The sequence below is a fragment of the Maylandia zebra genome, linkage group LG9 (assembly GCF_041146795.1).
Source record: "Maylandia zebra isolate NMK-2024a linkage group LG9, Mzebra_GT3a, whole genome shotgun sequence".
Taxonomy (NCBI): Eukaryota; Metazoa; Chordata; class Actinopteri; order Cichliformes; family Cichlidae; genus Maylandia; species Maylandia zebra.
In genome coordinates, this window is record NC_135175.1 from 22,521,464 (window position 1) to 22,549,448 (window position 27,985).

General features: G+C 43.4%; 1 protein-coding gene across 2 annotated transcripts; it reads right to left on the bottom strand.

Moving 5' to 3' along the window:
- Positions 1–1,597: 1,597 nt before the first annotated feature.
- dipk2ab (divergent protein kinase domain 2Ab) lies at positions 1,598–27,248 on the bottom strand. 2 transcript variants are annotated; one of them, XM_012917949.5, is made up of 4 exons: positions 26,843–27,248; positions 19,669–20,558; positions 7,468–7,771; positions 1,598–4,028 (listed from the first exon to the last, which is right to left on the bottom strand). In XM_012917949.5, exons 2-4 carry the CDS (start codon positions 20,320–20,322, stop codon positions 3,682–3,684), a joined length of 1,305 nt encoding a protein of 434 aa, XP_012773403.1. In that variant the 5' UTR covers positions 20,323–20,558; positions 26,843–27,248; the 3' UTR covers positions 1,598–3,681. The 2 variants fall into 2 exon arrangements, with proteins under 2 accessions (XP_012773403.1, XP_004546842.2); XM_004546785.6 differs by having other exon boundaries at positions 26,756–27,248.
- Between the last annotated feature and the right edge of the window lie 737 nt (positions 27,249–27,985).

Consider the following 27,985-nt stretch of genomic DNA (forward strand, 5'->3'; position numbering starts at 1 on the left):
CCCCCCCTCCTTCTCTTTCAGTTTATGACCTGAATAAGATATCAGCAGTTTGCCAGGTTTGGAATATGACAGGCGCGGCTAAAGTCATGTAGAGATTTAGATAATGCGACTGCTGAACACTATACAATACTTTCCACCTCTGCCTTTCAAACTTCCCCCGTGCTGATAAGCGGGAATTCGGGGGTGGATTTCAAAATGCTTTGGATTTGCAAAGAGCCTGGTGATATTGCAAAGGTAGTCACATGACAGCACATTTATTTCCTACCCATTTGTGACGCTACCCATCCCGCTCAATGACTGGCAGGTGAATTACAACAATATCTAGTCTCCCTTTTGGATAGTGGCTGCAAAGCTTCAAAACAGAGTGCGCACGCACACACGCACACACACACACAAAGAGAAGCTGCTCTTTCCTCTGCTTTCACTTTGACAACTTGGGCTGCAGTTTTTGGAAGCAAGCTTACTCACAGCAAATTGGATAATGCAGTGAGGGTTTTATTTATTTGCTGTAGTTGGAGGACAAGAAGTTTGCTTTTTCTGCAAAACCATATTGTTTCAATTTCCCCCCTCCGACACGACCACCTTCCTCCTCTCCATGTCCAGTGTCTAGAATCCCTGGTGGCTGCACGCTGAAATAGCCTCATGTTTATTTAAACTTAGAGGGGCAGCAGTTGAGCGCCTGGTGCCCCATTCATTTTTCTGTGGTGTTTTCTTATAGCCAGCCAACCCCGGAGCCATTCATCAGCTGGACTAAGTGTAGCTACAGCACGGAGGGCTAAACAGCACTTCACCACAATGAGTGTGACATCAGCTCTCCACACAAACCAGCGGGTGTGTCAAAGAGAAGCACAATTACAGAGGAGAAGGAGAAGGGAAGAGGTGGAAAAATGACCGTGAAGAAATAAAGAAAGAGAGAGAGAGGAAGAGGAAGAGTGGCAAAGAGTGTCAGTCATGTAGCTTCTAATTTTGGTTATGGCTCGAGCACTACTTTGTTCCACCACAGGCTTTTATGCTACAAGCATGAGCAGGCTCAAGATAGACAGAGAGACTCAGAAGAGCTATTGAATTAGCAAAAACCACACTCACACAGTCACACACACACTAAAAATATACTACACACAAATACAATGAGGAGGAGAGACTTATGATAAAAATAAAAAACTAAAAACTCCAAGTGGTGATGAGTATATTTGAAAATTCTGTGTCATGTATTTAAACAAGTACAGCCCTCCTCCATGAATGGCTTATTTTGAGCAATCTAACGTCCTTATAAACGTTTCACAAAAGAATTCGTAGCTATAGTAAACTATTTCAAAAACAATCTATTCAAACGTAGATAAAAGACGAGGATTTGCATCCGCAGTTGAAAAGGAAAGATCAAAACCAAGAAGGAGGAATGAGAAAAAAGGAAAGGGAATTGGCAAACACCGATATCCAGCTGTGCCACAGTGAATCAAATTTATATAAAAAAAAAAAAAATTAAAAAAAAAAAAAAAAAAAGGCAATATGAGCCACAGCCAAATCACCTGCAAGATAAATAGATGGGAATTAATGAAAGGAAAATTAAGGCAGAATCAAAGAGAGGCCACGCAGAGCATAAGTGTGTATATATCTATATATAGATCTTCATTTATTTTAATATTTAAACCCACTAAAAGTTGTAAATACAACTTTTGAATGAAAGGCACAGGAAAAATCAGACAATGCTGATATAATACTCAAAAGAAAAAATATATTACAGTACAAAAAGAGGACAGTTAGTTACGCATGAACAAATCCTTCCAAGTTGACCATCCTCCAGACTCGGGGAAACAGAAATACAGCTGACACAACAAAAGAGAAGGGGGTTCAGAAACAAAAATCCATTAGCCAAACTTGTCTTTATTGCTTTTCCAAACTGGCAAAAGGTCACATCAGCTCTCCAGGTCTCAGAGAAGGCCAAAAAATAAACAAACAAAAACAAACAAAAACTGCTGTGCTTTCTCCTTTCCCCACAGGTGGAGTGGCTCACTTTTGATTATTCACCTGTCTGTTGACTGTGCTACACAACACTCCACTGGGCATCTGATTCACAACATCAAAACAGTTGACATATAAAACATATGGAGCCAGAGACGGGTTTATTTGATTTTTTTTTTGTTTTTGTTTTTTAAAGAAAGATCTCTCACAATGCATTACCAGCTGATCCTACGCTCATTACGCTTTAATTTGTTGGCCCACCAAGTGTAAAATCAACCCAACCTCTAAGTGGTGCCGAGTGTTTAAATATTCAGCAGACATTTCTGGGATTCAAAAAGTGCAGGTCAGAAGCCATTTCTGGAGCAAAGAAGTAATTTGGTTATCTTCATTGCTTTTTGTACCGTTGGCTAGATGGAGCTTACTGAAGTCAACATTAGTGGGAGCATAGCACAGAAGAATTCATTTATAATTACAGATATTTAAAAAAAACAGAATCTGAAAGAAAAGGCCACTACTATTCACTTTTATCAACTTTGGAAAAAAAAGATTTATCCTATCAAGATGCTAACAAAGCAGAGGGGGTTTTGTGACATTTAATATGGCTAATTTATGCCTTAGATCTGCCTAGAGTTTTGGTTCTTAGGAGAGGAGAATCAGTATGCAGGCCTGACAGCTCACATAAGATGTGTGTACACATTAAAGTTTTTCTGGACAGCTCTGGTGGGGAACCAAAAATATAACTCTGTACTGCTTAGAATTCCTAATTTTACAACTAGCCTCTTTGGTATAGGCAAATCTGCATCAAGAGACCCACCAATGTCCAATTTGTATCTTCTTTTTCCTAAAAACAGCTGTCTCAAGCTCACTGGCCCCATTAAAAGGGAAAGATTTGGGGGGGGGGGGGCGGTGGACAGTCCAGGATGATTGCATCAATTCTATAACTTTGAGATCAGGTGATTGTTTGGAATAGCAGGGAATTATACTTCTACAGACATCAAGGGTTTTCCTTTCGTCCTGCATGAAAATGAAAACTCCAAACTTTCTGTTTATCCTCTAAACTTGATGCAGCCTGGCCTTTTCTGTTGCCAGACGGCAGATTCATGCTACTTCCACCTTCTCTGCAGCAATGCTACAGAGGGGGGCAAAGCCATGGCACAGCAAAAAAAGGAAGGAAAAAAATAAAAGAAAAACTTAAACTTGGATTCAGTTTTGAAAAGAACAGCAAATTTAAACAAGAGAAATTAGTGTTACGATCAAACACAACAGTTCGGATGGACTGAGGAATGGCAGGAGGATCGACGTGGTCGGGGCTATGTCATGTTGCCGCGGCCACTTGGACGCTCTGGTTTGTGTAAGCCTGTGTCCAGTGAAGGATGCGTTTACCAGAGCCCTTTCTCATCTTCCCATCCCCCAGAGATGGCAGCCCACCCTGGGTGGGGAGAATTTACCTCAATTCCCTCTCCATCCTGGTTCTAACCAGAATTTTATAGCGCCACATTCCTCTTTTACACAGGAGCAAAGTAAGGTAAAAGCTACAGCTTTGAGAAATCAGCTTTGAAGTTTGATTCTTACCCTTCCTGATGCAAGAGCTAACACCTTCCAGCTCCAAAGCATAAAGGAGAACAAATGACATCATGAACAAGAACCAGGATCTCAAGAGTCCAGAGCCAAAAATACAGAATTCAGTCTCTCATTGCGTCAGGCTAACGCCGACTCTATTCATTACCTGGCCATGGCAGAGGAGGAAGCGGCAGCTAGCTGTGTGAGGTATTCGCGCAGGTCCTTTGCTGCCTGAAAGCGGCCGTAACGTTTTTTGGGTTTGGTGCACTCGTCCAACAGAGCCTTGAGTTGTCCATCTTTGGCTATGTGGGCAGGCGGGTCGTGGAGGAGACCTCCAGTGGTGCCCCGCCATGTAGCATACCGTGACAGCAGGTTTTGACATATGGCATAGTAGTTGTGGTCCACAGTGACCCTGGAACAAAGAGAGTCCTTGGAGAAAGACAGACAGGCCTCCCGGTCGCACTCCTCAAACCGGCTCTCGTACCACACGTCGTAGTTTTCCGGCTTGTCTGCAAGAGAACAGATACACAGGTAAATGAATCCGCTGCTATGAAAACGTAATAACAGCATTTAGTTAAAACAGATTTAAAAAAGCATCTAGTGGATCATAAGCTTTGTTTTTCCCCAGGTGAATGTAATGAAGTGAGGCTGGGTTATGTGGGCCTTGCAAACCTTTAAGAAACTCCTGGAGCTATAAAATCAAGAGCATTTTTAATCTTTTAGCATTTACACCTTTATTGAGAGTGAGACACAAACATGAAACCTGGGGGGGTTGTTGGGTAAGTCACGCAAAAATGGTTCAATCTTTGCATTCGGGGTATTCTGCTAAAGAGCTCCCTCAGATCTAGGCAGGCAGTTTTAGATGAATTCTTTCCTGGTGTAGTAAGAGCATTTCTCTTTCAGCAAACTGTTTTTTCGAAACTAAAGAGAAAAACTAAACTTGAAACTTTGGTAATTACAGTCAACTGTTCCACCGCATCTGACCGTGAAGAATATTTATTTTTTTTAGTTTGTGCAAATTATTACCCATGAAATCAGCCTCAGCAGAAGCTGACAAGACCAAGGTGCCACTTTTGACACCCCACAGGCCCTAATGCGAAATACTATTTTCAAAGCCCAGAGGCAAACAACTCATCTACAGTTTCATTTGACAGAAATGAACCACTTTCCAGATTTATTGAGCAAATAAAATTCTTTCTCCAGCTCATTTCACATTGCTTTTTTTCCCCCTTTAGAAGATTGTGCTGGGAAAGAAGGGGGCCAAGAAAATAACCTGGAATGACGAGAGAGCTATTGGTTTGTGCATTAAAAGCCAGATCAATAGCATGGTGGGGAGGGGGTGGGGTTTGGACCCAGAGGATGCAAACACATAATCAGTCTATCAGCGATGTAATGCACTTCTCCTCTGGCTCATCAGTACAACTCAATCAAACATCCAACTCTGCCCTGTTAGCAAGGGGCCTCCATGGCCCAAAGAGGAGGGGCACATCAACCTCAATCAGTGTGGGTGATGAAGATGGATATGCCTGCGTATGCATATACCGCAAGCAGGCGCATACATATAAAGACGTACACGCCAAAGCAGCAAGGTGAGGTGAAAGCAATTAATGTTTTGGAGCTGGCCATGCATCACACCTCAGCACTGATTGACAGATGGCATCAGGAGAATGTCCTGTTCTTTTACCCACACACACACACCTAAAAAGAAGAAGAGAGCAATAGGTTTGTTCTCAAGGACAAAGATGAGCACAGCAAAGAAAGAAGAAGAAAAAAAAATAAAGTACTTTGAGACTCAACTAAAGGCTAAAAAGAACTACGAGGTCTATTTACTTGCACCTCAATGCCTTCAATTCTCTCCTCCTGCAAGCTCGAGTGTAACAAAGCTAGAAGATTTCCAACACAAACTAAATAATTTCCAATTCAACTGAGTGGAGAGCAGCACATGAGGTAGGCTGCCTAGCCTCACTTGTCTCCTGCATATCTGGTACCTTCCATGTTAAGGAGCTCAGGCTTGACTTGTATACATTCTCCTCACACTTCTGGCTTCACTGGGCTGCACTGAGAGGGGACATTGGGCCTGAAATGCTTGTTAGCGCGGCCTTACTAGTGGCATTCAAGAGTACGAGCCGGTTTTAACAATCTATGCCTGTGTTAGAGTGCATTATTGAATGTAAGAGAATGAGAACGGCGGTGTGTGTGTGCTGCTGCATGTGTGTGTGTGTTTGTGTTAGCCAGCGGGCGTCAGGGAGAAAGAGAGAGTGAGTGAAGTGTGCGTTACATTATACAGCATGTGTTTCCAAAAGCCACTAGGGGTGAAAACATCCTCAAATGCTATAAAACTCAATGATGGGGAATGGCTCCTTTCGCACCACTGGACTGTGCAAACACAGCGCACAGCACAACTTCAACATAGCATGCGTTTTATCTCGCCGAAACCCATCACATCAATATGGATGCCCCTAATGAGAGGGTGGAACAGCACACGGCTTTCTGCGTGTTTGATTTGCAAATCAATTGGCCTTAGTTTAGACTGATGAGATTCGCATCACACTCCTTAGCTCGCTTTCAATCTCAGGCTCTAATTGTAGGGATTGAATTCTGTTTGTCGGGCCTTGGGAAGTTACCGTGGCTATTTCCTAGCGCTGTCCAACACATGGCACTGACCTCGTAATACTCATTATCGCTGTCGTCCCTCTTCGTCCTGCTGCGCCCCGGCACTTGGCACGCACACAAAGAGATTCAGGCGCGCAAACATGCAAGAAGAAAATAAACTTGGGGCTTAAACTCTGAATAGCCAGGGTAAGCAGCTTGAGATGTCAACCTCTAAATGTGTCGGCCAGACCAAGGGAGTCTCAACCTGGATTGTGCTTTAGGGCTTGCAAAAAGGACTACTTGTGACAGGGCGGAAAATTGCAGGTTTTAGCACCAAGGCAAATATACACACTTTAGTGTGGTGCATTGACATATCGTATTATCGCGCACCAAATGAGGGAAAAACTCAAGGGGCAAAAACTCCAGGGCATGTTGGAGTACCTTCCCATGTTGTACATCAATTTGCAGTTTTCTGGTGTCAGATCTTGTAATTTGGCAAAATGGCACTTTATCTCAGGATAAATTCATCACAATACTTTCGCCTACAGCTAAAAAAGTGCATACACACACACACACACACACACACACACACACACACACACACACACACACACACACAAGCTCATATCTGTCACAGGGCATAATGGTGGAATCTCAACACCCAGCGACACAACAGTTTATCACTTTAATAGGATTTCTGCAGGAAGGGACAAATCTAAGAGCCTTACTAGGTGGCCTTGCCTCTCTCTGTAGTGGCCCCTAGAAGGGGGACAGAATTGTAGGAAACCGCAGGACTGAGCGTGTGATGTATAACTATCTCTGTCCTTGTTATGAGGTTTATTCTGAGAGGCAAAAAAAACAAACAAAAAAAAACTAGGGCAGCGGAGATGGCTCGTTATCTGAACGATCTTAGCTTTGATGGGGACGTGCGCGTTAGAGGCAGAAGGGGTGCTGGAGGAGTGTATATTCTTAGAAGAGAGGAGGCTTCGAGCATGCGTGTCCCTTGAGGCCTTTCCTCAAACCTTCATCACTTCCTCATAAGCTACAGTTTGCGGGTATAGTTCTGACATCAAATGCAGTGTTTTCTAGAAAATACAAACTGTGGACAGCGTTTAAAAATGTAAATGTAAATGTAAATAACACCCTGTAAACACCCTGTAAAGATGAGCAGCAGTTCTTTATGAAGTGGTTGTATTTAAAGGCGTCAATGCATACACGTTCACGAACAATGACTTATTGTCATGGAAACTGTAGGGACAGACTGTGAGGCATTACTCACAGACTTATGGATGTACATGTCTGTGTACACATACACACAAAGTGAATGTGTGGAAATTTATTGGCAGTGCCACTCACTCTGCTTGATGAGCCTTTTGTCGGCCACAAGAACGTTCTCGGCGTCGACAATGATGACCTTTCCGTCACGTGGGCCGACCGCAAAGTTGTCAAAGCTGACATCGAGCAGGTAGAGGGCGAACTCAAAGTCATTGTTGGTAAGCTGCTCGGCAATGTCCATCAGCTGGCGTGCCAAGTCTACCCTCTTCTCCCACGGCGCATTGTAGAAGCTCCACAGATCCTCACCTACGTAGTTGACAGCTACCACGCGCCCACATGCTCCCAGGTACTTGGCGAACGGCCACCCTTCATCTGACGGAAAGCTCTGGGAAGGAGAAACAGATGAGCGTGGAAGACAGTTTATTTAAAAAAAAAGAAAAAAAAAAAAACAGATAAAAGAAGTCAGGCTGTGTAATGTAGTTGGCTGACAGAAAAAAAGAACCCAAAAACAAAACAATAACAGTGGCTCTGAACAGCAAAGGTTAACACATGAATTGGAAGAACCTTCAAATATTCAGAAAATATTTGTTTAACTTGCACACGAATCGGCTTCTTTAACACGGACAGATGAAACAAAAATCCCAAAAAGCAAACACAAAGATTCTGTGTGCAGCCTGAGGTGATGTTTTATACACAATTCTAAGCACAATAGCTGAAAATCTGCCAAGGATCACGTGGGTATAACGGATTAAATTTAATAAAAGCAAAAGCCAGTTTGTGTTAAAGCCCTACAGCTATGAGTTGATGTACGCCGCTATATTCAGTGGTTCCAGAGAACTGATAGGAGATGATTTGTGGTAACAGCAGTTAGCAGGAAAGCCTTATGTGTTGTGATGCAGCTGTGGGGCGATTTAAACTGCTGTGTGATGTCGACTAACTGAGTTAATGCAGCTTGGGCATGCTGACAAGAAATCGCTGTGTATTATAGGTTAAACTGATTAATAATAAGGTAATACCACCAGATGAAGGCGGTACTAGCGCACTACAGCCTAATCTCTCTTGGATTTATTTGCCTCTGCTGGGGTCAGATATGCATGTGTGACCTATCATCTGCAATTGCCTAATCAAGTGGTCACATTGGTACAGGCAAACACATACACAACTGTGGACAGTTGTACAAACGTACGTGAAACTTAAATGAGATAGGCATGAAGCGGCTGTATCTGGCAAATGTTGCAGGCTGCTGGGGGACTCGAATCTCTAAGTCTCATTACCGCTTCGATCTCCCTCCATGAGCTCTTGTGTCTCACACTTTCCCTGCATCCATTTCTTTTCTCTGGGGCCCATTTCTTTGTCGCAGGCTGCCACAATGGTCAGACAAATTAATAGAAAATAATAGAATGAAAGCCTGTTTTTCTTTTGTTTCGTTTTTTTTCCCCCGCAGACACATGGGTATTGCTGCAAGCGGTACGCCCTCCACCCTATAAACCCGCTGCCATAGGACTCCATCTTTTATAATAAACACCCGTCCATATGCTAGCCTAATGATTGCCTGCATTTCCTAAGTAACAAATCTCTCCTGGGTTGCAGTTTTTGGCAGGCAGCCGCCACATGGACACAGACTGAGAATTGGGAGCACTTGTCTTTCACAGCAGCCTCGGTCGCCCTCCCTTTCTGAAACCCAATCGCACCTGCGATAAGGCAGGGAACACATCGTGACACTGCAGGTAAGGTGTGAACTACTATCAGTGTTGCATCTCACTTTACACTCGAGGTAATTCAATACTTTACCAGCTTTCAATTTCTGTCATGAGGGTAAGAGGTTAAATATGCATGGCTGCCCCAACTCTTTAAACTTTAATGAAATACAAATTATTTAAAGACATACATTTTAACCCCCTCCATCCTCCTCCTCCCGCACACCACGCAGCTGCTATCTCAAAGACAGCAGCTGGACTCCTGCCACATGGAGACTGTGGCACTGGGAGGATGCAAGTGATCTGGAACCCAAAAGGCATTCAGGTGATGACTATGGTGCGATTTGCAGCTTTGCTTGTGTGCCACTGACTATTTTTGGGGTGTTTTATTTTGAACACTCTGCAAACTATGCTGTGCATGATGCAATGAAGTCAAGGCAATTCTAAGCCCAACAAAGTCAAGTAAAGCAGCGATGACTCAATGTGACGAATCCAGGCAGCAGCAAACTTTTTCCAGCCTATCAGTCTGTTAAGTGGCGTAAATCTATACCTTAGGTGTATCTCTTGTTCCCATCAGTTTTAAGAAAGAGCCACAAGCTTGACTGAAGGACAATGATAAGTTGCATGCGGTGTAGGTCGAACCCATTTCCCTGAGGTGACCCGATCAATCGTGGGCCAGACAACAGTCTGTCCATGAAGCACTACTTGCTTCTTGCTGCCTTGTCTGTCTGTGCTCATCATCACTAGACTTGGCAGTGACTCACCCAAACTTCTCCAAAAGCCTGTGCTTCAATAACCTTTGTCTAGACTTTTAGATACAGCAAACTCGACAAGAAGAGAAATTAAAGGAAGTCCATCACATGCTCAGAAATGAATGATAATGGTGGGCTGACTGCACTCCCAAATACTGGCTGGAGGGGAGACAATCCCAGGCTACTGAGATGCCATTAGCCACTGGGCTAAGAGAATTAGGATTAGAGATTTAATAGGCTAAATATCTAAAATGGCTTTCTAATTTCTGAGGGTGGTATATAAAGATTAAGTTGAAGCTTGATCAGTTAGGGGGTATATCCTTCTTAGGCTCGCCTCCCTTTGACCCAAATTCAAGCCTTTATGTTGCTGCAAACCTAAGCGGCTCTCTGTCACAATGACAAAACTTGCCCTGTCCAACATTATGACTAAAACCTCCTTTGCCAAGCATCAACCTCTTCTCTCACGCCTGCAGGGTGGATGGTGAGATGTGGGGTTGCGGGGCCAGCCTGAGAGCCAGAGAGCGGAGAAAAGAAGAGAATACGATGGAGACAGCAAACAGAAGAGACAAACAGAGTGTCTTTCACTTCTACGCTCCAGTAGACAGGAGGAATAAACCAGCAAAGACCTGCCTGCTAAACACATCTCTCTCTTTGTTGTCAGGTTACAGCCCTGAATAGGAGGAAAAAGTAGAGCGACAGCAGATGGGGGGGATGGCTGATGGGAGGGAGGAGAAGGATGAATGCCCTACGGCTACTTTCATATACTGTCAACGGCTGTTATTAGAACGCCTTCATGTCTGTCTGGTCCTCGTTCGTGGTTCTTAACATAGATGTTGCTCGTTCGCGGTGCTGGAAGGCTCGCTGCGCCGCGTCAATTACCTCGGTGCCATTTTTATGAGCTTCCTGTATTTAAATTTTATACACAATAAGTCTGAAAGTGAGAACTACCGAACAGCGTGGGCAGGCACACGAGAGTGGGCACCTGAGCTTTGGATTCAAACTCGCCTATTGCAAGGCTTGATAAATACTCTACGTGTCCCACCAATCATTCTCCCTTAGCGCTCTTTAAACGGTTACTCTGCAGAAGTCATTAACGTCCGCAATGAGGCGTTGAGTGGGGAGGGGGGGATAAATTGGAAAGCCCAGCCTAATATTACATCCACTGCACTATCTCTGAGCAGACCTGGGAGGTACTCTGGTGTGTGTGTGTGTGTGTGTGTGTGTGTGTGTGTGTGTGTGTGTGTGTGTGTGTGTGGTTACTGCAAAAGTAGTGAATTTTACCAGTCGTCACCCAATCATGTTATGCTATTTAAAAATGCTGAGGGTGCAAAACTGCCAATGACACATCCCAGCAACTTTTACTGCTTTTTAAAGTCTTATCACTTCTTGTTCCCTTCACTGGATAAGAACCTTTTATTTCCTGCTTAGCAAAACCTTGAACTTGTAAAACATGGATGTCACAGAAATAATGAGCTGGGCTCGGGAGACAATGAAAGCAAGGGTGGAAAACAGACTCTTCTCATTAAAGACGACCTCATAGTGACTTCTAGGCCCAAGTCTGACTAATCTAATCTTTAAGGTTGTGCCAATTCGCCACTGTAGCAGTGACTGGGGGGGGTTGTTGTGCTTTCCACCCCCTCTCTTGTAATACAGACACACTGGCGTTCTCTCGGGGGTAGATTGGATTGGGCTGAAATGTAACAGGGCCACAGACAAATGGGCAGCCTCTGGAGAAGAGGATGAAACGAATGGAGCGAGAGGCACAGGAACACACACCTGCGTCCTGACATCTGCTGACAAAGGCATGCCCTTCTACAGGGCCACTTGGGGAGGGCGTGGGCGTGCGTGTGAGAGAAAGCGTTCAAAAAGAGGCTCCTTGTTTGGGTGTGCGTGTGAGTGTGTCTACGTGAAACGCCATCCGAGTGCATGTGAATGAGAATACGCAACGTGACCAGGGCTGATAACAACCTCTATTCAAGGGCCGAGTAAACATGAGTGGCTCCCAAGATATTGCCTTGGCTGGCTCGCAGAGAACACTGGACCATCAAACACGCGCACACACACACGCGCACACACACACACACACGCACACGCGCGCACACACACACACACACACACACACACACACACACACACACACACACGCACACGCGCGCACACACACACACACACACACACACACACGTTGGACGCAGAGTTGAGTTTAAAAGGAAGCAGTTGCCTTCATCTTTGCAACCACAGCTACTTTCTGCGTAAAGGAAATTAGTAGTTGCAACCAAAGTGTGCAGCTTGTTAAAGCCCTAAGCCGGGCGTGGCGTAAATTCTCGACATTTTCTGTCTTTAACAAAACCTCGCCTCTTTGGAACAAACAAGCCAGGACAAGACTCGTAAAGAGTCCTGGGATCAAACTGTAAAGTTGATGACACGTGGCGGATAGACACAATCAGTCAGATAAAACGAAAGAGACAGAAAAAAATAACTTTGAACCTCAGTATAACAAAATGAACATTATTCAGTCTGTTTATCAGGGGGGATTAGTGTTAAGAAGGAGCCACATCTGTTTTGCAAGGCTTGAAAGGCAGGAGCTGCCAAGCTGGACCTGGGGAAAAAAGAAAGAAAAAAAAAAAACCTATTGCTTTTCTGTGCAGCTCTCCTGTTGACCTTGTGTGTCTGGAGGATGTTTGGCGAACCCCGTCTGGCATTTTGCTGGCCATTTATGTTTAAAATCCAGTCAGTTAGTCTGCAGTGAGAGCTCAGACACCACAGGGGAACCAGCCTCATCCTAGCACACATGGTGCAACTTCTTTTCCGTGTCGCACGTCTCCCGCTGCTGCATTTCCTGCTAACCTAGTTTCCCCTCCCTCTCTCCCTTTGTTCCGCCCCTAAACCTGCGATACAGGGCAATGATCCCACATGTTCCAGACATCGGATCCAGGAAATGCCGAGTCACGGCACCACACTGAGGAGTGCATACATGTCTGCTGGTTGAGACAAGCCAACTGTGTAGATCTCTGAATTTAGAATAAGCCTGACCTCTTTCTTTATCCAGGCGTATGGTTCAAAGGCTGCAAAGTTACAGCGCGTACCACTGGCAGCAGTCTTGGGGAACATCCACATCCACTGGTGTACAACTCCACCATTCAGAACCCTTATAAAAGAGGCTTTGGAAAACATGCTGATCTGGCTGTTCCTTGGACAGATGGCCAAAAAGTGATACCTTTGTGAAGGATAACAAAGACAACTAATCTCTGATTGGGTTTAATGCATCACACAAGTCTTTGTTTCCCCACTCATAAGACTATACTTGCTGTGACCACCCAAGTATAGTTGGAATTTGTTTTTTTTTGTTTTTTATTCTGTCTGAAAAAATGTGATAGGTTTTTCTAGTGCCCTCACTGTTATTTTGCTACTGTCGAGCATTCCTTGATCTCAATCACTTGTCTCTTGTCTTATTCTGCAGTCAAACAGACTAACCACACTTTCTTGAACTGAGGCCGGTGACTGAGTTAAGGTAAGGGGTTGGGAGTGCGACATGTAGAGCTAGTGCCACTAGCTCTACATGTCGCCAGCTGCAATCAAAAGTGGTGGATTTGAAATCATGGGAGGGCCACTGTCTTGATACCACCAGAAATACCATGCAGTTCTGCAGGAAACACTGAAAACTAGGCCAATATATTACAGGTAGGGTTTGGTAATTTCCTTCTTTATGTTTGAGTACTCCTTTCCCATGGCTTCATCTGACAATGGACGATGTTCATATTACTGGTTTAATATCTTATTATACATGCTATGACAGCCTTTATTTTTCATTTAAAAGTCAATTAATGTCCATCTAGACAAGCGTGTGAACAGCCTTATGAATATCAGAAATCTTTGCATGTATAAAAACTGAAAGGACTGCTTGTGCCAAGTGGGAGATCAAAAAAGACACTCGGCTCATATGAGAAAACAAAACCAAGACATCGAAAGACTATGCACATGATTCAGTGAGGTACTTCAAGTCTTGATAGAAATGGGTTAGCTGGCTCTTTGAGTTCTGCAGGTCTTTGCTCTGCAGAGAGAATGAGAGCAGGATGAGGAATGAGTGCACAGGACGGCACAGCTCGGGGTTGCTAGTACACACTCCGCCGCTTACTGATAGCTGAAACCCTTTGTCGACCTGAACCTGAGCCACTGCACATGGAGTCACCCCATAAATCCCCTCCGCTGGAAGATGAGGAATGTATTAAGTCATAGGCAGCAGTGTTCACTCAGTCTAGGTGGTATTGCCGCCCACACAGTTTGGCCTCAGACCTGAAGGCTGTGGGTTTGAGGCCTACATCAAGGGTTGTATATTTCAGAGCAGGCGCCAATTATCTCAGGGGCAACCATGTAAGCATACTGAGCAGGGAGACTGCTGTCACTGCCCCTGTACTCTAACCTCTCTACAGACCAGAGGATGCATGAAGAGAATTCCCCTCTACAAAGAGCAAATACACATATATATACATATTTATTCATTTATTCGACATGCTAGAGAAAGAGTCAAACATTAAAAGAGGGGCCTGTGAACATTTCCCTTTACATACAGTGAGCAGTTAAAATGCAGAGAGTTTTAGAACTAGCAGGGGTGGAAATGCCAAAACTGTACAGATGCTACAGATATCCCTAACCTCTTATAATTTCTCTGACAGGAACCAAGTGCCTTTTGCTTTAATGCAGTGGGCAGTTTTATTACTGCAAGCAAACTGATGTGCTGAAAGGCATATTCTTGCTAACATTAGGGCCCAGGCTCTCCAGGGGACAGAGGATAGTAAAGAGCTGCTTGTTACGGATCAATATTGGCCATCTTAAGGGGTCCAGGGAGAGCTGTGAATGACTGTCTCCTGCACTGCAGAACTGTATCTTCAGGAGCAGGGCATAAGATAGGCTGGGGTGCACACTGTAACAGTAGGAAGCTTTGATGGGGGTGTTGAGGGACAAATCTAAAAAAGAAGCTAGTGGGTGGGATGGGAGGGGGGTTAGCCACAGGCATTTACCTAACCAAACACAGCTGTCAGGCGTGTGTGTGACTGTGTGTACTTGTGTGTGTGTGCACGTGTGTTTGGAGAGAGGAAGAAAGAGAGAAAGGATTATGGTAACACAAGCAGTCTGGCTCATTCAAACAGAGGAAAACACCACAAGGCTCTGGCTTGTACAACACACACACACACACACCCACGTGCACGCACACACACAGTCACACAAACCCTCGGTTCCTCTCCTCCTTCTCTTCTCGCCTTTCCACCAGGGCCTCCATCCAGCGAGGGCAGCCAAAAAGAGGGGAGTCGAGCCCAGATAACTCCCCGTCTTATCCTAACAGGATTCAGTCTGTACACAAAGGCCTATAAGAATAATGAAAGGGGGTTTGGGAGCAGTTGAAGGAGGGTTAAGCGGCGTACACAACCTCCTCTCTTATGTGCTAAGAGCGTCACAATCCCCAAGACCCAAAAACAAAGGTACTAATCACAGACTACCAACTTAAATACTATTTACTGGCCGACCTCAGTCACTGAGCCAGCCTTTGAGACAGAAGGCTCTCACTTAAGCTGCGATAGCGTGCAGCGTGTGATTAAATGAAAAGAAATAAATAAAACTAAAAACAAAACAGGTTTTGATCCTCTTTGTGAAGAGGCACGATGACCCAGAAAACCAGACCATAAGGGTTTTCCTGCACGGAAATTATAAAGGCTTAAATTCTGTCGATACTTTGCCAGAGCAAGCATATGCTGCAAAAAGGAAATTTTTTCCCCCTGCATAAACTGAAATTTTTTTTACAATCCACATAAATCTTAAAAAAAACAGTTTTTCTACTTGTTTTTTTCTTGATATTTGCACGAAACATCACAACAACCTGTCTATAAACTTCAATATTGTCTCCAAAAAAAATTCCTCATTTCATTTCTTTTCAACAGCAAATTGTAAAAATAATTGCTTCTGTGCAACAAATAAGGTTACATGGGAAAATTATGTGCATATTAGTCAAAAAAATAAAAGAAATCTCCCCAACAAGACTCTTGGAGCATGTTTTAAAACCACACCACCGTTTTAAATTTACAGTTATAGTCATTTAAACTGAGGGATTTAAATTTATGTTACCAACACAAAAATAAATCGAGGTTGTGCAGGTCGCAGCTGAGGTACCACATTTGCCTCACGTTGTGCCAGGAAAAACCCCAAACACAAACTGTTTATTCTGGCTTAGCTTCCTGAAGTGACGGAACATTGTAATGGATTATGCAGAGCTTCATTAATCAGCAGCATACCAAAGATGCATCCCCCCCTCCATTTTTTTAGAGATTCAAACAAGCTACTGGTGTGTTTGCTCAGAGCTGTGAATGTTTCCTTCCATATTTGCATTAAAATGTTGCTGTCAAAACTGTTAGGAAGAACAGGAGATAAGGTCATCCATGTAATCTCTCCCCCTGATTTAGCATCAGTGTCAGAGTTCTTGGGGAAAAAAAATACAGTGTTACGTGAAAGGAGCGTGTCTCCTTGTCAGGTGGGGCCAGAGCGTCGAACGAGTCGGTGGATCTGCGAAAGGTGGGGAGAGACTGTAATAGAAAAAGAGGCAGAGAGAGCTGAGAGGTGGGGTGTCTGGGAGTGCACAGATTTGAGTTTAGAGGAGATGAGAGCGCCACTGACTGAGTTAACCCCACAGGCCTGTCACATCCTATTCTCAGCTCCACTGAGCAAGACAGGGCTGAGGACCAAAAAGGGTGCGAGTACAGTCACATGCTTCTGGCAAACTCGCTAAGCTTAATGATTTGGAAGCGAGGACTAGGCTAAATTGTACTAATTTAAGGTTGGGCCAGATGTACTCCATCAAACACAACCATCACCTGATGAATCGGTGAGTCATCTAGCCGCAGGAGAGACGGCAAGGATGGCAAGTAAGATTCGAGCCATGGAAATGAGAAAATGAATTACTCGCTTCTCATGCAAACCGAGTTATTGTTGAATAAGAGGTAAAAATTAAACAGCATCATGTAATTCCACCGCTTGGCAAAGAGACAACCCCTTGAACAAGCAGATTTATCAAAGTAAAAGAGAAACCTTTCCAGGGTAACTTAAACTGCACCGCTAAGAGGAAATGAGGGGAAAACGGATGAAACTGGATAAGACGACTCTCATTGCACAAGGATTTTTCCTTGTTTGGCTGTCGTCATTTTTGTCTTCCAAAAATATTTATTCCCCAAAGCCAAATTGTCTTCCACGTGACAGAAAAGTGGGGGTGGTGTGTGTGCGTGCAGCACACAAGTGTGCACTCATAGACACCGAGAACACAGAAAACACATTGTTGGCCAGACCCAAAACAACACAGCAGATTGTTTCCCACTGACAAAGAAGGTCTGGTTTCTCATAGTGAATCAGGGCCGATTTACTGCCTGTGGCTTCAAAAGACTGGAAACAGAAGCCTTTCTAAGAGAGAGTGCAGCTCGCTGAGCAGACAGCAGAAATGTTATTCGCATTATTCAACTGTATAAAGCCATAGGAGAGAGAAAGGGGAAAAAAAAGATCCCTATACAACAACACTGCTAGCTGATGACAAAAGGAAATTATTTACGCTAAATATAGCAAAGTTGAATTATAAAATGAGTGAGAGTTTCCTTTATTCAACCTACTGGAGAGGTGTTTAACTACAACCAAGCAAAATAAAGCGTCACTCATGACCTGACAGTGATAAATAGTTGAAAAAAGGCCCGGGTTAGATTAAATAACGAGTCATAAAACTCGGCCCACATTCCTCTATATCTTCTGTTAAAGCCTGTCCCCACACAGCAGCTCAAACCTCTAGCAAAAAATAAAGGGAAAAAAAAAAAAAAAAAAAAAAAAAATAGGTAGACCAAGGTGTTGTAGTACAGCACGTCTTCTGTTCAATCTCTATAGACGCTATTAATTCTTTATGGTCTGCTGCTGCCCAACCTTGTGCATAGGGCCCTTTCAGTCTCACAGCAAATTTTCTCATCTTTTGAGGTTAGTGATGCTGACGAACAGTCAAAGTACTCAGGATCTGCGAGTCTCTGAGAGGTCTCGCACATTTCTTTGTGCGTTATCTATCCCGGCAGTCTGCGCGCGCCATCGGCTATCCTGCGGCCTTGCGCGAGCAGAGACCCAACGGTTCCTTCTTTTACCCACAGGTCACAAGTTCAGGCTGAGATCAACAATTCATGAGTCCTTGTAAACATGTAAAGTCTCCACGGAGCGGGAAGTGGAAGGAGTTGTGGACAATGTGAGTGCATGATGTGTTTGTGCGTGATGTCTTAAACTATGTGTCCAAGATAAGACTAAGGCCGTGGTGGTGGTGGTGGGAGGGGTGATTCCCTATGCCTCTGAACTGAAATATAACTGAAGTGATGGAATTGTCTGCACATGTGTGATGAAAAAGTAGGGGAGGAAGCCATAGAAAGAAAAAATAAAAAAAATAAAAAGGGATGTTGTGAGAATAGGGGAGAAAGGAAGCGAGGGGGAGGGTTGAGTGACCGCACAAAGCTAATCAGATTTTATAGATTGACCAGACTAAAAAGCTGATCCCGCCTTTTGTCCTCTGAAATGCCTGGAGGTGTCCAGTAACACATGTGGGGGACAGTGAGGCGCGGGGGGGGGGGCTAGTGGTGGAGGTCAAAACAAGTTATTGAATGTCTACACGGGCCAAGACCATTGTTGTTCTGTCCCCTCGTGAGACCCTCAATGCCAAACAGAAATTGAAATTGATTGGCCGCCTGTTAATCAGCGGGTGAAAAGGATGCGGATGCAGAGGAATACGCCTGCTTTGACATCAGGATGACTGAATAAAGGTGGGTCAGGATTTTTCTCCTGACCTCGTGTCAAAGCTAGACGTTAAACTTTTTTTTTTTTTTTTTTTAAAGCATCCTTTTCATTTCAGCAAGATGAACCGTTTGTTTGGTTAGAATGCGTCAAAATCAAGAATGTTCTAATCTTCCCTGTACCGGACAACGAAGCGTCCTGTTGCATTTTCATCAAAACTAAAACAGTACATATCCCAAAATCTTCTTTTAAAAAAAAATTCATAGATAAAGTAAAACAAATTTCTTAAAACTGTTTTTTCTTATAGCAACACTGAAATTCACACAGAAAAACAAGTTAAAAAATATTTCGCAGGACGAATTAAGGATCAAGAATACTGGCACTGATACAGTTTAGCAGCCCTGCAGAGACTGCTCCGTTCCAGTCACACACAAATGATGACAATCCAGTGGACATAGACTTATATTAAAATTAAAAGCAACTTGGACCATTTACAGATGCATCCTTGAATAATTTAAAACTGCCCTACATATGGTGTTAAATATGCAGCACTGCCGCCAGCCAAAAATTGCCTTTTTCCCCTCTCAGAGCCCACAGCTCTTAAACCCTTCTCCATTCTAAGCAGAAGAATATTCTTGCTCCAAATAGCCGGCATGCAGCCTTGAAGTAGCCCTGAGTTTAGGGAGGACTTGATAGCCTGTCTCAGATCTAGGCAAGAGGAAGGAAAGGGATTCCCGCCCTGTAATTTAGTGGGGGCTTTGTGGGCCAACACACTGTTGCACTGATATTCTGAATCTCCGGGAGTAATCCAGGAGCCGCGTTTTATCATCTGCTCTGAAACCAGCTGCCGCCACGGATCATCTGACAAAGACCTCTTTGTCAGATGATCCGTGCATCTTTATCCAGATGCAACATTTTCCTCGAAGAGTGTATTTGCCGAGCATGATTTAAAACCAAAACAAAAAACAACAACCCTATCAGCTCTAAGACTGCTTTATACCCTGTAAACACGCAGATTTTAAGAAGTTCAAATGTAGACACAGTACCTGCAATACGAGTGGTTCCGGGTTAAATGCCAGCGTCATGAGCAGCTGCATTCTTTCCGTGTCCTTGAGGTTCTTTAGCAGGAAGCTGCCAGAGTCCTTGGTTTCGGCGTACCTGCGGACCACACGGTCCAGCAGTCTCTGAGAGGGGCAGTGCACCAAGTCTGACCAGCCCTCTACCACATCTGGAGTAAGCAGTCGAACATCGCCGTTGATCCGGGCAAATTCAGTCTTGTACATTGCCTGGATGAGGTCACATCGCGGCCTGCCTGTGGCCCTCTTGCAGATTTTCTGGTCTATCTCGGCCAACTCCTGGTTGGAGCCGAGCCGTTTAAGCACCACGCGACGAGTGCCCTCCCTGGGCTCTCCGTACTGCGCGAAGTAAACATTCTTGACATTGAAAACGTCTAGAAACCGCAGGCGACCCCAGGTCTCAAAGGAAACCTGGCCGTTCATGAACTTGCGGCACCAGCTGGTCCCAAAGCAGGCGGGACACTTGTTGAGATTGATGAATCGTCTGTCCGTGAGCTCATTCTTCTGGAAGGACGCGAACAGGTTGTGGGTGTTCATCAACAAGATGACAAACAATCCCACCACCAACAGGAGCTTTAGACAGCGGTACAGGCGGCCAAGTTTGAGAGGCAGGAAGCGCAGCATGATGTGGATGGGTCAGGAGTGGGGTGTTGAGGGACAGGGGAAGAGGAGGAGGAGGAGAGGTATTGAGATGATCGTCAGGGAGCTAACCTCAATGCCTCTCTGTCATGGTGCAAAGGGGAACCTTCTAAAGCGGCAGACAGGGGCGAGGTTGGCACAGCTGCACTGTGCCAGACTTTGGCAGTGGCCAGTGCGTCATGTTCTCTCTGCAGTTTGTATGTAAACTTGGGCGAGCAGTTCTGAAATCAAACAGACAAAGAGACGGAAAAAAAATCATTACATGAGGGAAAATATAAAAGCTACACCTTATAATACCAAAAATCCAGTGCCTTGCCTTAAGTAACAGTGGAAAAAGGTTGATTTAATTTCCTTCTCACCCTAAATGCTTACATGTGATCCCACCTTGTAAAACAAAATGCAGCTTCTCTGGAATATGAAATAGTCGCACAAATTTGAATTGCTTGGGTCATTTGAGAGATTTCATTACTTTTTGAGCAGAAATGAGATGGCCCACAGCCAATGCAATAAACCTGCCTGTGCCTGTTTGAGTGCGTTCTCTTTGGGAAATCATTTCTTGTATACTCAAAGTATAAGAAAAATAAATAAAAAGGGAAAATAAAGTGTCAGTGATCAAATTAAGGGGAAATGTAAAACATCGTCCGCAAGTATTAAAATAAAATGTCCTGCATTCAGAGGAAGAGTCCCTCAGTGGGCCCTCCCTCTGCACCAATAAAAATATCCATCACTTTTTCTAAGATGTACTGCAGAATAACTTGCCATCTGAATACCTCAACGGTTACTTCTAAGCTCAGGAATCTTGATTTTGTTTCTCTTGCTTCAGATGGAGGAATCTCGGTTTGCATTGTGATGAGAGTCACACCGTGCAAAGTTTAACCTTTGATCAGAGCTGCCCTGCTTCGTTTTAATCACGCTTTGATGCGGTTTCTTTGAAAATGGCTGCTGTCGCTAAAATAACGTTTCTGGTCGAGAGGGGGAAAAAATGAATCTGAATATTTCTACTGAGATTATTAATTTTAGCCAAGAAGGGGGATGGCAAGCCCTATCTGAAGAAGAAAAAAAAAATCTGGGATCACAGTGAGAGAACAAAGCACTTAGAAAAACCCCACAAGCCCCACTAAAATCTGTCCACGATGAAACCATGTTAGACCCCCCCACCCCAATCCAGCTTTTAGGCAGTAAGTATTTTAAGTCGCTTTAAGAAATACAATGACTCAGACCATGCAAATTAGCCATCCTCAATTAGAGCTCATTAGGGCATGCCTATTAGGACAGCTGACTTGAGAGGGCATGGCTAACGAGCAGGCACAGTAGTGTGATTAGTTTGTGTGTCGATGGGTTCCCTTGCTTTTAGATCGAAGAGGCGGAGATTCTGGTAGGACACGCGGGTTAAAAGCAACAGAGAAAGCGGCGGCTGTGAGAAACGTGGGCCTGCAGCACGCCAAATAAGAGCCGAATGGAGAAGCTTTTACCCCACACCTCTGTCTGGAAATACTTCGAGCTGATCAGGCCAAGTTGCCTAATGTAAAAATAGACCATATCCAAATAGGGAACTACAGAGTGCCACACTGCATGTTTTTAAAAGGCAAAGAAAAATGTTATTCGAGCATTTTTTCCCCCCCATTCTCGCCACACCACGCACAATGTGACTCAACACAGCAATAAGGATATGATTTTTTTTCTGACATAAATAAAGAGTGAGATAATGAGTTACTGAGAAACTTTACACCTGCATTTTCTACATGGGTAAAAACCTTTCAATCAAGCTTAAAATGCAATGATTTTAAGTCCTATGGCGGCATTTTTTTTTTAAAATTCATCTATTACAACACATTACAGTGAAAGTTGGAGATGCACTGATTTATCCGACAATATCGACCACTTTCACTGTGTGTCTTATTCAGCTTTTCATTAACTCGTATTATTGAACCTGGACTCTTGTGAAATAAAAAGCAGGAAAGCCGTCATTGCCTGGCACAAAAGGGATAATGTATAGCTACAGAGACACACAATGACAAAACATCTGTATCTGGAGTGGCCTTTGGCTAAATTGTTATTTTAAACATTAGACTTACCATTGGCCTCAAATTAACAAATGGTGCATCCTTAATGATGGCAATATTTGGCTGGAATCATCTAGAGAGCACTTCGTGAATATATTGCAAGAGCTACTGATTCTCACATTATCTCATCTCAAGATAACTCAGAAGCGGAAAAAAAAAAAAAAAAAAAAAAAAAAAAAGCAGAACAGAAACTGTTTTTTTTCCCTCCAATTTATTTCTAGACAGCATTTGAAATTAGCTCTCTGAATAGGGGGGGATAAATACATAAGTAAAGTAGGCCCACACTGGGCTGTCTTAAACAAAAGGATTCAAAAGGATGCATGTCTGTGCCTTTTACTACAGGGAGTGAGAGAAAGCTGATTGCTTGAGGGGAAAACTGAATTTCCCGTTGTTATAAAATCTCGATTCAAGTGCCATTTAGCATCTGACACAGGCAGCCATGACACTGACGTGACTGCAAGATCTTGGGAGCAGATATGAAATTTATCTAGGATGAGCTAAGGGCTCAGAGAGGACGAACCATAACCTCAGCGAGGCCAAGAAGTGTTTCACCTCTTCATCCGTGAGAGAAAGAAACAGAGAGCCGGGGCAAGCTTAAACAAACCCTGAACAAGACCTGGACAGCGCCGAGTAATGAGAAGCACAAGCTGGCAGCCGGCATGAAGAGAATACATCGCTTCGTATTCCTTGCCAGAAAAAGCGTTAGACCACAATTACATAAGGAGCATTACCTGCATTATGTTAGTAATCACACAATGCGAAAGGATCATTTTCTTCCTCTTAATGAAAGACAACTTTGACACTCAAATTATTGTCAATGAAACACACAAATCGGCCATCTATGGGTTTATAGCGTGCCACGATTAGCATGGCGCATGAGCGGGTGCAGTTTGAAATGCTACTGGAGTTGAGGTTTTTTTATAACCTGCTGCTGCTGCTACAAGCACAGTAATAGTGGGAATAAGATGAAAACATTCAGCTTTATTGGGAGAATGACATGGCAATTTAAGACGGGGATCTCTTTCCCTGGTAATTACCCCACTAGACTGCTTCCTCGTGAATTTTACACCTGCAAAACCATTTATTTAACTCCCCTCACTGACTATTGCGGTATGATGGGAGTTATTTAAGAGAACGTGGTGAGAGAGAAAGGCAGACTGCATAGGGCTCCATGGCAAGGTTGCCTACTCAGGTTCTTGCTGAGGGCAAAGTTCACTTAAAGTTCTAAATTAAAGCCAGATGTTTTTATTGAAGGGCATTGAAATTTAAAGCAGTGTTTTCTTTGGGGCAAACCTCACTGTGCCCACAGAAAACAGTTTAAAATTACCCCCCCCCCCCCCCCTTTCCTACCAGACAACCGTCACAGTGCCTCTTCAAAAGATGGGAGGGATGTAGAATACCAAGAGGAGGGGAAAAAACTCTGTTTAGAATAAGCACCAAATTACTTCTCATGATACAGGGCCGCTGCCAAAAGTGGGCTAAGAAAGTTTTTCAGCGTACTCAGTCTACAAAGTATAGCGGTGAGCGCTTCGAAAGAGAAGCAAAGAAAAGAGGGCAAATCAAAGGATGCCTGACTCCTCATGCATGGAAGATGAGTCCCGCATTCAAAATGTTCCAAGTTTGGCAGATGTTAAGAGCCGCAAAATGGCTCATTACTGGGACTGAAAAGGCACAAGATGAAGCAATAGGCCCCATGTTGGCTTAAAACAGAATGACAAAGGTTGAGACAGAGGAAGATGACATGGTAATATTCTAATATTTCAACTTTTATTAAACTTAGATTTTAAAAGAAAAACTCAGATAAAGAGGAGGGGATTGAAAAGGAAATTTCTTTCTTGAATAATCTTTCCTAAAGCTCATTGTGTAAGAACCAGCTTCAGATAATGGTGTGCAAGGGCAAGGCTACTCTCCAGCTAACCCTTTTCTTGACTGCACCTGAGGCTAAACTTCATTATGATATAATGAAGTCAAGCCACACAAGAACATGCTTGATTAATTCCAATGGAAATGCAAAAGAGAGTGCATGGTGGGAAGTGGGGAAAAGGACTGAAATACAATGGAGAAGTTGGTAAAATAGAGAGAGAGAGAGAGAAAAAAAAAAGATAACTGATGTATAACTAGCGGCCAGCAAGAAAAGAGAAGCTTTGAGTTATTGCTCTTGTGATTGAAATGACTGGAAATAGATCACTTGAATACAGAGCAGCACTTCTCCATCTCTGAATGGATGCACACAAACACACACGCGAGAGCAGCTACCTGCAGGACCGCTGGCATTACCCCCGAATCCTCAAAGCTGGAGGGGAGAAAAAAAGTAACCTCTGCCCCTCACCACCACCGCTGCCGCCACCACCGCCACCTCACTTGCTTTGCAATGTGTGGCTCTAGCTGGAGAGAGGAACTACTGTTGCCAGGATTATCGACCGTGGGAGTCAATAATGTTTGATCACAAAAACATTCAGCCGCAGCCGGGTTGCCTCAGTACAGCAAACACATAGACAGTGATGGATAGATACAAATGACAGTAACATTCGCACGCCTAATGGAAAATTGAGTCCTCGGATTATAAGTACCAATTAGCAGCATCCCCACAATGAACATTAGTCCATTCATCTCTGGCCCAAACCAAACACGAGAGGGGTTTTAATGAGAATATCAATAGTATCTGCTTTGCGCCAAAATGACGCAGTTGTTAAGAACACACTGCGAAGACCTACTCTGGATTCCCCAACTGAAAACAGCTTCTCCCTTTTCTGTTTAATTTAAACAGCTGCACGGTTGCACAACCCACGATCTCTCTGGAAAAGTTTGGGGAGTTGGCATGAATCTGAATCCCATGTTAATGCTACTGCAAGGCAAACATGTCAGCCGAGTGAAATGATTAAAACAAGCTGTCAAAGCGAGCTGCAGTTTAAACAATCGGGAAATGCATTTGGATGGGGAGGAAATGAAATCGATTACCTTAAAGACATTCGTTCTCCCACCTTTGTCTGTTTCTCCGTCTGCTCTACAAGTTACTTTATCTGAGACTGATTTGGCATGTCTGGAGGTCAAAAACAAAAATATACTGCTGCTGTGGGAGCTTTTAGGCTGCAATTATGAGACGTTCCCCTGCCGAGCACTCAGAAACATTCAAATCAACCACCAGCAGAACGCCTTAAGTGTATCAGGCTATTTTCATAGTTCCCTCGTCAACTAACCTAGCAGAAAGCCTCCGCAATTAGTCTCCCGATATAGAAAAATTAATTTTAAGCAGCCCGTCCTATTCATTAGACTGTAAAGAGAAATTCCATAGGACTTATTATGAGCTTTGTGTGGAACCAAACACTAAAACTCTTGTGCTAATCTTTTTTTTTTTTCCTTTGAAGGAATCAAGGGCAGCAGTTTTCAAAGAAAGTGCAATTATTACTATGCCACAGAAATCTCATGGTCAGATCTATTCATTCGTTTTTTAAATCCTCTCAAAGTTAAGCTTATATTTTAGGTGCTTTTAGGCTTGATGGAGAAAAAGAAACAGGCTCAACCTGTTGTGTTTTTGCCAAAAGGAAGGCGAATCCAAAGCAAACCTGTTGAGATGAAGTGTTTTAAATAGCTTGAAACTACAGTGGGAAATTAAGGGGTGAGAATCGGGGGGGAGCAATGTTTTGTTAAATAAATACTAAAACCTTAATAGCGCCTCCGGCAAACATGATACCTCCTGGACACCAGCGTTGTTGCTGTAATTTAGTATGATCTGCATACAAATAGAGTTCAGGGGCAGCACATTGTCTTCACTCTGCAGTGTATCCATTCTCATCCATTTTCCCCCCATTATGCTTTTTCCCCCTTTTTTGATTCAACATCAAATTGTGCATAGGAGTCTTGCTATAGTCTCTAATGCAAGGCAAATAACGAAAAGATTAAAAACAGCGTGTAATTAGAGGGAAACATACTAACCACCTATGCTTAGACTGTTCCGCTGCAACTAAAATGACACCACCAGCAGTAATAGCGGTAATAATATGCTTCTTGTCACCGCACAGTGGATGTGGGCATCTGATAAGAGTTTGTTTTTAAAAAGCGATGAGGTTTGTTGTCCTTTTTTGCTTTAATTATCTTTGCTTGATCTAAGGTCACACGACGGACACTCGAACTGTTATGCATCCTCTTACTGATATAAAAAAAAAATCAAAACATTGAGTTTTTATTGCTTTTATGGATTTTTTTTTCTTTATCGAACTGCTCAAAAATAGACGTGTGAGCGACTTCTGCAATGCACAATTTACCTCCTCTCGCTTTAAATAAAAAACAAAACAAAAAAGAAAAAGAGTTCAAAGGCAGCACGGACTGCAAAGAGAAGAAACAACTGTGAAACAAACCTGTGACTTTTCCCCCCTCTCCGGCTTTGTAGTAGTGAAATGGTTAGCGCTCAGCTGATATCATTCTTCAAAGTTGCGGCTACTTACGAGGCGGACGAGAGGGGACTTTAAAACACCGGCGATTGTATCTCAGCCGAAAGCTGCTTCTTCAAAGCTCGACGAAGATCTCTATCAAGCACACTCAAACGGGCTTCCCATTTCTAGCTCTTAGGTATCTAGCCAGCTAGCCTGCTAGCCGCTGAAATAAACAGTTGAGCTGTCGAGTCCTTAACTCTTCGTTTACCGGATGTTTCCGACTGGACGACGGACTCCTCTTTACAAAGGACAACAGCGTCCGTGCGGTGAATTAACGTCCATATCTGTCCGCGTGTTGCGAGTCCCGTCCGCGGTCACGGTATTGCCTCTTTTCTTGTTCTCTCAGGCAGCTGCTCACTCCTCTCCAACACCACAATGGGTTCTGTTTCGACTCTTTTCAACACCAGCCTCTTTACTCTTTACGACAACCGTTCTCTGTTTACGGGCACGGTTGCTAAGCGATTATTCTAATATTGTCTTGTCTGGAATGCCGCCCCCAGTGCAAACTTTACCAGAATTTCTATTTTTTTCCCTTTCATGTCGCTCCAATTAGGCTAACACCAGCCTTTTAAAGAATTTGTAACATTACCTGAAATTAATGTTCATTTTAGATTGTTGTACCGTTTAGTTTAATGTGAGAAGGAAAGAAAGATGCTAGAGGTGGTAAGTAAAAAAAACCATACTGCTAATATAAACGGCTGCATAGTTAAAGTAAACTCATACAAGGTCTAATTGATATACTTTTTTCATTTTTTTCAGTCAACAAGAGCACAATAAAATAAAATAAAGACAATGCACTGCAAGTAAAAGATGTCGTGCTCAGTCAATGTGGCCTAAAATAAAGACTAATTCATAAACCACTTAATTTTATTTTATTCTCTGTTAATTTCTGACTATGAATGATTCACTTACTGATAAAGAACGATAAACAGTACGATCAAATATCGCAGCAGCTGAGAATCACGCTTTCATATGTTTGTATTGTCTGCCATCTGCTGGAAAATAGGAGGATGACACCCAACGTGTGTTATTTTCTGTGGCTTACGAAAACACCGTCAATATTTTTTATTGCTTTGCAAAAACATAATGTCAGCAGAACAGGTAAGTAACTGTGACACGTATTCTTTTCCCACGCGATAAAGGATTTAATATATC

Excerpts from the sequence above, each read along its gene's own strand:
- dipk2ab (XM_012917949.5), bottom strand. The coding sequence starts at position 20,322 with ATGCTGCGCTTCCTGCCTCTCAAACTTGGCCGCCTGTACCGCTGTCTA. Across the intron at positions 7,772-19,668 it reads CGGAACCACTCGTATTGCAG|AGCTTTCCGTCAGATGAAGG; the intron begins GTACTGTGTCTA and ends TCTCCTTCCCAG. Across the intron at positions 4,029-7,467 it reads CAAAAGGCTCATCAAGCAGA|ACAAGCCGGAAAACTACGAC; the intron begins GTGAGTGGCACT and ends GTTCTCTTGCAG.